The following is a 10,512-nucleotide window of genomic DNA, read 5'->3' on the forward strand; positions in this document are numbered from 1 at the left end:
ATTTTCATAGCCCCGGAATGGGCCATTCTACTTTGGGAACGGGCCGTTCCAACTCAAGCATGCACGGGTAAAATTTCAACCCAGAACGGGCTGTTCCATTTTGGGAACGGGCCGTTCCGAATGTGGTTTTTAAGAACAAGGTATTGACTCAGAACAGGCCGTTCTATTTTTGGAATGGTCCGTTCTAAGAGAGGCTTTTGTACATATTCTATGTGCCCAGAATGAGCTGTTCCAGATTCAGAACAAGTCGTTCTGGCCTCGGCCTGATGCCTATAAATAGAGCGTTTTGCACTCTCTAAAACTCAGTTTTTTCATTTTCTAATCTTTTTCCTCCTTCCTCTCTAAAGACGAAAGGGAACCTAGACGGGGCGACCAATAAGATTCGGCTCCTGCTTATCGAGGTAAGGGGGAGTGAGAAATCTCGCTCTGGGTGTGAGATTGTATGCTGGGTAGTGAGATTGGCCCCCAATCCTGTGTTTGTTGTATGTCATATTTTTCTTGTATGTTCCAATTACTTAATTAATATGCGTGTATGAATAGAGACTTTGTTTAGGCTATGATTGTGGAATTTGGTGCTTTTATGGGTTCCTACGGGAAACCCTAAGGGAGTGCATTGGTATTTGTATGAGTAAATTAATTGTGATAATAATTATATACATGAATTGTCTTATTTTAAATGTTATTGCATAAATTGGAACACTCTATGGGTTCTTGAGAGAACCCTATGAGCAATAGGAAAAATAAGAATATTTTTGTTTTGCCTTCTGTCTATTCCGTTATATTCCCTATTAAAAGAGATGTGTGAATATGTGTTTAATTTTGAAAATAAACAAGTTTTGATATGAATTAGAGTGCTCTGTGGGTTCTTGAGAGAACCCTATGAGAAATAGACATATTTTCAATAATTTCTATTTACCTTCTGATTGTTCTGTTGTACTCCTTGCTGTATAAGATGTATAAATGTATATTTAATTATGCAAATAAATGAGTTTTAATACAAAATAAAGTGCTCTGTGAAGATTGTGAATGAAATGTGATAATGATATGTGATGATGAAATGTGATGACGAAATATGATGATGCGATATGACCATGGGAAATGATAATGTGATATGAGAATGCATAGAGTCTTGATGGACATGCATCATTTGCATAAATGTTTTAAGGGTACGATATGGAATACACCGCCAGAGAAGGCCCCTAATGTAAAAGATTTGGGGATCAGTCCTTGGGGATAACTTGGTTTGGAAGTCCCAGTCTCTCCCATTGTGTGCATGGGATGTATCTTGCGCAGCTTAGCTATCCCGACGAGACTCTGGAAGTATATCCTTCTAGTGAGAGTGCGCAGAGGATGTGACCCGGCATGTACTTCTAGACTACTCTTGATGTATTGCTAGCGGCAATATGCCATGTGATGTTTTACTGGCACCACATGCATGATAAAATGAAGTCTGTGTCCATGCATGTGCATTCTTATTATTAAATGATGATAAATTACTATTTGTATGACTTGGATAAGCTATTGTTTTTGATTGATCTATGAGGTAACTGTATTGTTTGTGTTTGGCTATCCGGTGTGCGTTCCTACACCTTAAGCCAGAGTGAGATGTTTCTCACTCCTTTCTTTTGTGTTGTTTCCCTTGTTTGATATACAGGAGACCATCAGCAACATGAGGCTAAGGATGTGGACGATGGAGCTTAGGCTTCTATGTTGGGTTTTGCTCTAATAGGACATGTGACATCGGGACATAGATAGAATTAGAATATGATGTTGTTTATATTTTATTAAAGTATATATTTTGAAAAATTAAATTTTTATTCTTTGTAATTTTATTTGCTATTTGGATTAAGTACATGAATGTGAATTCTCTACTCACATGATTATTGGAATTGTCATTTCATTTTTAATTATTTTTTTTTATCCAATAAGATATTTCTTTTTATTATTATTATTATTATTATTATTATTATTATATATTTTGGGGTAGAGGGTGTCACATCTTTGCCCTGTATTTGTTGCTCTTACCTTGTATTGGTAGCTAGGTGCATTTTGATTTTCTGGATTGAAGAGCTATCTAAATTAGGCATGTAATGATTGGGCAAGCTACATATACAACATTCCTCATTAATTTTTTTATTAGGTTATTGCAAATGATGTTGATGTCCAAAGATGTAATCTTCTCATCCACCAAACAAAAAGAATGTGTACAGGCAACCGGTTAGACAGGAATTATTAAAGGACGGAGTTAGATCACAATATTGGCCAATTGTTATTTGATCGTCTTCTTTGTGATGTCCCATGCAGTGGTGATGGTACCCTTCCTAAGGCACTTGATATGTGGAGGAAATGGTAGTTTAGGGTTTTAAAACTTAAAAAAAATTTTCATTCACCAGATTATATTTTAAGACTTATTTTACCCTTTTGCAGGAACACAGGGATGGGACAAGGTCTTTCCAACCTACAAGTTTTAATTGCTATAGATTTATGCCCTATAGATTTTATTCCCTGGTATTTGACTTTTGATGGACTTGGAATACTGTTTTTCTAATTGGTTTTTGTTTGGAATGTAACTAGTAGCGAGTGTATACTTTCTAATCATATTTATGCTATCTGATTAGTTGGATGTCCATCAATATATACTCACATTTATGTCGATAGTATAAAATAAGTTTTAAACTTTCCAACTAGGAAAGTTTATTTAATTTGAGCATGTATTCTAGTAGAAGCTGTTGGTTCTACATGTGATTCCATTTGCGGTTTCAAATGTGGGAGGGATTTTGTTTTGTAGTTGCTTGCCTTCAATATTTTTTTTAAAGGTGTTTAATTTTGGAGATACAGGTGTATGACAAGGGCACTTGGTTAGTCTCTTAGAGCATCTCCAATAGGGGTTACTTATATGCCACATCACTATGGGTTGCTTAAATTTTAGCAGAGTTGCTTCTACAAGCAACTCTGCTAAAATTTAAGCAACCCATAAAGTGAGCTAGAGTTGATGTGGCAGTGATGTGGCATAAGGGGCATTAGAGATGCTCTTACAAAGATGTTTCTAAGTTACGTAGAAGTGTAATTCTTCCAAGTATGTTTCCTTCTGGCAGAGGCCATTAGGATCTTGTTGGTAGTAGTTGTAATGTTGATGTAGATGACATTACTAATGTTAATGGAAATGCTGGTGAGGGTATTCTAGCCATAGAGAATCTTGCTATGTTTGAGTCTTCTGTGGAAGTTTCAGATTTCCCTCTAGAGCAGTGCATGAGGATAGTGCCTCATGATCAGAACACTAGAGCCTTCTTCATTGTTGTACTGCAAAAAGTTTCTCCTCTACCAGGTAGTTTTTCATGAGTACATTCGTTTCTCTTGATGATTTTATTAAATGATAGTCAGGAAATTCTATTGAACGAAGAAAATAATTCCAAGTTACCATTTATGCCTTGTTTATGTTCATTGTCACAAACCTTTGTTTGGTATAATAGGTTTGTAATTGTTTACTTGCAACAATTTCAGAAAAATAAAAACTAAAATAGAAATCGATGAGAAATGTGTAGAACCAACAAACCATAGTCTTAACAATGCACAAGTACTGGAGATTAATTCACCTGAAAAAAAAGCACACATGAAGAAGTCTTAAAATCCGTTTTAGAAGAAAATGTAATACCGAAGATTTGGAAGTTAGTCCTGTTACATGTGACGAGCAGAATTCCAAGGAAACTCAAGAGCCCAACAATGTACAAAACTTGGCAAAGAGGGTTCCAAGCAAAAGAAAGCTACAAATTCAAGGCAAATGGAGGGGTGTTGACCCTACTGTCTTTTTCAAAGATGAAGCAATTATTAATAATATAAGGGATTTTTATGGGATCAATGAGTATTTTCCATTCAATGGTTATCTTGTTACAAGAAATAGTGATGTAAATCATGTGAAAAGAATTTATTATATCTCCAAGTCAGTTAAGGATGTTCTTGAGTTGAACTTCAAAGTTGGGCAGCAACTTAAAATAACCTCAATTGGCCTGAAGATGTTTGTAAGTATATTTTACTCTATTAAGAGATATTGTTGTTTCTGTTAGTATTATTATTTTATGTGGTTGATTTATTCATCATTCATGCTGCTAATTGTAAAAATAATTTATGTGGATGTTAATAATTTTTTTAATAGAAGGGGCCCAAAAAGTTAGGTAGGTAATGGTGTAACATAGATAAGAGATTGATCCTGGCAAGGGAGACAAATTTAGTCAGAATCTGATTTGTAAAATTAAAGTGTATGATTTTTTCAACACATTGATATTGAAGAAGTTAACCCAAACTCTAGTATTTCTTGTTTGTGGCGTAATTATGAGTAAAGGTATGTAACCCAGACTTTAATTATGAGTGCAAAAATCACAAGTTAGATCATAATATTGGCCAACTGTTATTTGATCACAACTGAAGGGAAAGAAAGCCTCAGCAAGAACCTTTCACATGACCTAGTAGTTTTTAATTTGTCCAATTACCAAGGTTAGTGTTTTGGTTCTATCACATTATCTGAATGGACTATTATACATATATGCTCATATTTCATGCAGGCACCAATCATTTGGAGTAAACATGTGTTTTGGTTCTTTATTTATGTTTGAGGACAAATAAGAGTTTCGATTGATTATTCACAGTTATATTACAACAATTTTAAATAGAAGTATCTATCTATATGTTAATATTGTTCTAATTTTCTTTTTTATAATAATATTTTTTCTCAATTATAGATAACAATTATGTACTTATTTTATTATATAAGAAATATCAACCTCATTAAGTTAACTTTGGGGCTACATAGACGCAAAATAGGCAGATATATAGAGAATCTGGACCCTATGACAGTGAATTTCTCTCAGCACAAGTAATTGGTCTACACAATAAGTTACATAATCTCAGTGAAACCAGAAGCTCATAAGTATCGCTACTTCTATAAGTGATTTTAAATTGTCAAGGATTATAATTTATAGCATTAGAGCATCTCTAATCATTGAGTTCTTAAATGGATTTTTAACTCATTTTTGTGAACTCCATTATGTCACTATAGATTTTAAAAAATCAAAACATATTTTACTCCAATATTAAAGTTCTTAACAAAATTCTTAATTTAATTTCTCTCTCATTTTAATTGGATTAATGAAATAGAAACATATTTGGTTGTTCTGCTTTGGACCCTAGTTGATCTTGGTTTGGCAATTTTAGTAGATTTTTAGTTGTTGCAGCTTTTATGAGCTATTATTTTTAGCAGATTTTGGGTGGTTTAGTTGATTTTTGTTCTTGACTAATTTTGTTGAAGAATAGAAAAATCTAACAGTTTTAGGTGAGAGAAAAATAGAAGAATCATGAGTTTACATTTTATCAATTTATTATCTTTCTTAATATTGTTGATATTTAAATTGGGTTTTCTACCCTTATAATGTTATTACCAATCTTCAATGATTTTGCAAAAAAAAAAAAAAACATTATTGTAACCAAATTTAAATATAAATGTTATAATTCAAGTTATGTTAATATTTTTATTTCTATCCAAAGAAAAAACATATATAAGAGGTTAACATTAAATTTATTTGTTCATTTTTTTTGTTAATAGTTTTTATTGCCTTTATTTGGTATTAGGTGTTCTACTGCATCAGATGTTGTAATTGAATTGAACAGAAGGAGCCTCAATTCCGGCAATTAGTCACCAAAAGTTAGAAAAAGAAGAGGCAACCAACTCTAACCCATCATATTTTATTGAAAAAAGAAAAGAGAAAGAAGTGATTTTTTGTATTTCATTGTTATCTTAGACAATAGTTCTAAATAATTTCTCCTTATCTCTTAATGTTGTAATCAACTATTGACATTATTTTTGCTTAATAATTTTTTATGGTTTTCTATTTATATAAGCATGTATATTATAATTTGTTTGTGTGATTTTTGCTATTATAATTTGGTAGGCAAGTTAATCTTGATGCACAATATTTATCCATTATATTTATATTTGAAAAATCTGTTTGAAATATTTATATATATGTTCATTACAGGTAATCAAAAATAATCTAAAAATAAGCATATTTTTTTTATAAAAAAATGAAATCTACATCGATTTTCTAAAGAACATATGTAAATTTATGCGTAAATTTACATCAATTTTTGTGAATTTATGTATAAATCTACATCGGTTCTCTTGAAAACTAAGGTAGATTTAGGCATAATCTACATCGGTTCTAAAATCGATGTAAAAGGGTATAGATTTTTTAAGTCGCTCTATTCTACATCGATTTTAGAACTGATGTAGATGACCTCGCAGAACCGATGTAGAATATGCATCCTGTAGTAGCATGTCCTAACTTCCCTTACCTCTAAATCATTAAGAAAGAGGAAGAAGAAGAAAGATAGGTTGTCTTGAGAACTCTGCATGGAACCGCCACTACCATTCTGATTCACGACTCTAAAGTTTCGAATCTCAATTCTAGCTACACAACCTCACTCTGGAAAGGCTCTAGGTCACTCTCCAGAAAGCTTAAAAGAAGAGGGAAGAATCTAGACTCTAGAACTATTCTTTCTAACTTTCTTCAGAAAATGAACTTGTGAGGTTCACTTCTTAAAAAAGACTTTTATATATTTTTTCTTAACAAGTCAATTTTAATTAACCTCTACTCAAAGCAACTTCTAAATAACTAAAGTTCACAATAATTCCTTAATTCCTTCTCAACAATTAAATAATAATTTATAATAATAAATAAATTAATAAAATTAACCATTATTAATAAAAAAGACAATGTTACATTTAAGATTAAAAATTTTGTCCATGAGAGTGTCCATCGTCCAACATGGTTTAACTTGAAGTCCAATTTTTTTAAACTAGTCTAAAATATTTCCTAAATCAAATTAAATTATACAAGATTAATTTAATTTAGTATGTATTTCATAAAATAAATTAAACTAAATTGTACTTAATCTTTTTTTATTTAAGTTAAATGAATTTTAAATTAAAAATCGAATCAAAACTGCACCACAAACCGTGTGATGTAGTAATAAGAAAATACATAAATAATCACACTCTAAAGTCTAAACTCTTATTTTACTATTACAATCAAAATGCCATTTTGTATGCCTATTGCAATTGGTATTTCGGTTTAAGGCAATCCAGCCTTTTGCCATACATGCATAGTCGTATTCCATTGCAAATCAATGCTTCCATCATTCCTTGGAACTAACGTTTTAGTGTATTTGGAAATCAATTTAGTTGAAATTAAAAAAAAAATTACATTGATAATTTTTATTTTATTACAATAAATATTACATATAGTAACATTTAAAAAGTGTCACTATAAATATAATATACGTAGTTATATATTTATTTGACATATATCTACATACAATTTTAGTATTGATTTTGATTAAAATTTAACAACATATTTTGCGTGTCACTATAGCTTACCCATACTTTTTAACAATATACCAACATATGTTATATTTATTATGTAGGTAAAAGTAATTTTTAGTAACACTTATTGTGTCACTATACAGTAACTTACTTGTAGTGTTTTTACAATAAAAATTGTTTTTCTTTGAACATAATTTCAAATCGATATTTAAACACACATTTTTTCTTTGATTCTTCCTTAAATTTGAGTTGATCATGATATGATATTTTATGAGTTGCTAAAGCATAAATATGAATTTTTATATTATTTTTTATAATAATATTATTAGTATAAAATATTTATCAACTTTTTATAGTTAAATTTTATTTAAAATATTGATTCATTATCTTAATGTTTTGCTTAATACAATCGATTCTAATATCATCCAAATTAATAACTTATTGATATGTGTCCTTATATATAAATATTTTAAAATAGAAACATTTATAACATAAATATAGATAATGATTTATTTCAAAATAGTATATTTGATTACGTTAACAAATTTCAAAAGATTGAACTATATTTTTATTTAATTTGTTTTTATACTATTTTTTATTATTAAATTTTATATAAATAATATATCTTCAAATTTAAAAAATTAAAATAGGACAAAAAATTTAATGAAAGTAAACTTGAAAATTTCTGAAGATACCAAAAATATTTGTTAGTCTTTTATGAATATAATACATAGAAAAAGATAATAATATAAATAAGAGAAATTTGTAATAACATCATAATTTTGTATTGAAGTATAAAATAAATATATAAGAAATAATTTTATTTTTAAAATAATATAAAAGATTCTCACTGTTATATAATTTTTTAATAGTTAACCTGGTGATTTAGAAGAAACGGTTGAGATAATTAAGAAGGAACTTAGTCTATAATCTTTCTTATTTATTTATTTATTTTTTTCTAAATGTATTGATATGCGACAATCGCACCTCTAGACAAACCGGGACCGGCCTGCCTCAGTTTCCTGTTTATTCGGTCAATTCTATTATTTTAGTTGTAATAGATATATTGCTAATGTAATTCCTTACATCACTTCCATTGTTACTTTATATTAATTGTTAAAGACATATTGCTAATGTCATTCCTTACATCACGTATAAGACATAGAAGATGCATGGAGTCTAGCTTCTTGACTCGATGGCTTCTTTGTTCATTTTTCTTTTATGGAATATTCTCATATGCAATATCTATTTATGACAGATTGTATTTTTATGTAAAAAAAATAATACAAAATAGATATAAATTTTCTGATAAGCTAAATTAATGGGATAAAAAAATTAAGAATAATATTACAAAAAGTGTTGTAAGAGGTTGTAGAATAAAATGATTATTAATTTACTAAAAAATTAATATTTTACATAAGACACGAGATTATCTCGTACCCATAAAATATTTTACAGATTTGTAGTCAACAAGGCATAGATAGAATATTATATTAAACTAATCATCTTAGCTATATATATAAAGCCATAAACCTTAAGGACTCGGAGAGCAAGATAAGTTTTGCAATTGAAGTGCTAAAAATAATGGCTTCAAATCAGGAAGAGTTGGTGCTTTTGGGAGCTGTGGGAAGCACATTTGTTTGCAGGATTGAGATCGCTCTCAAGTTGAAGGGAGTTGAATACAAATATGTGGAAGAAGATTTGTCGAACAAGAGTGATCTTCTCCTCAAGTATAATCCAGTTCACAAGAAGGTTCCTGTGTTTGTTCACAATGGGAAGCCTATAGCAGAGTCCCTTGTGATTGTTGAATACATCGATAACATATGGAAACACAACCCCATCTTGCCCTCTGACCCTTACCAAAGAGCCTTGGCTCGTTTCTGGTCCAAGTTCATAGATGACAAGGTAACCCATCTTTTCTTCTTTTCTTGCTTTGAACAATTGTACTCATTTATCACCCAATGTCAAATCTTGGAATATGTTAGAAAACTCAATAATCAACTTTGCATTATCATGATTTTTTTTTTTTGAATAATTTCTATTCTATCAACTTTGTCAACAATGATTATGATTTGATACTCATGACATTGTCTAGGATTTTTAATTTTGGGAATGGAGAAATTCTGCATCATATTGTTTTTTTTTAATATCCTGTCACGGGTGTTTTTCCATCATTGCTAGAGATGACAAAAATAGTGAAGTTGTCTGATATATGAAATCAGGTTGTGGTTGCTGCATGGACAGCTGTGTTCACAGTTGATGAGAAAGAGCGTGAGAAGAATAGTGAAGAATCATTGGAGGCTCTGCAGTTTCTAGAGAATGAGATAAAGGACAAGAAGTTCTTTGGAGGAGAGGACATTGGGTTGGTAGATATTGCTGCTGTGTGCATTGCCTTTTGGATCCCAATTATTCAAGAAATAGGGGGGTTGGAGTTGTTCACCAGTGACAAATTTCCCAAACTCTACAAATGGAGCCAAGAATTAACCAACCACCCTGTTGTCAAACAAAGTTTGCCCCCTAGAGACCCTGTTTTTGCAATTTTCAAAAGACGCTATGAAAGTCTTTCTGCTTCAAAATAGATTTATGCAATGTGAGAACCACTAGTGGTAGAGAATTAAAATAATATAATAGGATTTAAGATTTAAACATCGTTATTGTCATTATAGTTGGTGTTGTTATGATTTCTATCAATAAAAATAAATAAAGATTCATGTGTTGTGTGACTTACAACTACAAAGGAAAATGGTGCGGGTTCCTTGTTTCGGTTGTTTGTCATTTAGTTGTTGCTGTTGGGATTTGGTTTCAAAATAATACTTGTAATATGGGATTTCTCCAAGTGAAAAATTAGTCCATTCTTGATATTTTGCCATTTCAATTAATAAATTATAAAAGCATCTTTTTTATTTTTTGTTCTTCAAAGTTCTTACCTCGGATGATTAAAGAAACTTGAAGCAAGATTGCAGCGGCTACAAACTTTTTTGGCCATCCTAATATAAAGTAAGAACCTCGTGTATGCTGAAACCATATGGAAACAAAGAAAGCAAAAGCAAGTAAGAAACCAGTTTTTTTGTGGCAGCAGTGTGAAGCAAATGAAGAACCTAAGCATCAGCTTGCACACCATAGTTCTTCATGAAAAAATA

At 30.6% G+C, this 10,512-nt stretch overlaps 1 protein-coding gene and 1 pseudogene across 1 annotated transcript; both read left to right on the forward strand.

The window, feature by feature from the left end:
* The first annotated feature begins 2,291 nt into the window (after window positions 1-2,291).
* LOC145957434 (uncharacterized) lies at window positions 2,292-5,683 on the forward strand (annotated as a pseudogene).
* Window positions 5,684-8,902: 3,219 nt separating this feature from the next.
* LOC109788653 (putative glutathione S-transferase) lies at window positions 8,903-10,275 on the forward strand. Its single transcript, XM_020347430.3, has 2 exons — window positions 8,903-9,277; window positions 9,595-10,275. The coding sequence occupies exons 1-2, from the start codon at window positions 8,957-8,959 to the stop codon at window positions 9,949-9,951; spliced, it is 678 nt and encodes a 225-aa protein (XP_020203019.1). The 5' UTR covers window positions 8,903-8,956; the 3' UTR covers window positions 9,952-10,275.
* Window positions 10,276-10,512: the final 237 nt, after the last annotated feature.

The sequence above is a fragment of the Cajanus cajan genome, chromosome 4 (genome assembly GCF_000230855.2).
Source record: "Cajanus cajan strain Asha chromosome 4, NIPB_CcT2T_4, whole genome shotgun sequence".
Taxonomy (NCBI): domain Eukaryota; kingdom Viridiplantae; phylum Streptophyta; class Magnoliopsida; order Fabales; family Fabaceae; genus Cajanus; species Cajanus cajan.

Coding starts and splice junctions, on each gene's coding strand:
- LOC109788653 (XM_020347430.3), top strand. CDS start 8,957: ATGGCTTCAAATCAGGAAGAGTTGGTGCTTTTGGGAGCTGTGGGAAGC. Junction 9,278..9,594: donor CCAAGTTCATAGATGACAAG/GTAACCCATCTT, acceptor ATATGAAATCAG/GTTGTGGTTGCTGCATGGAC.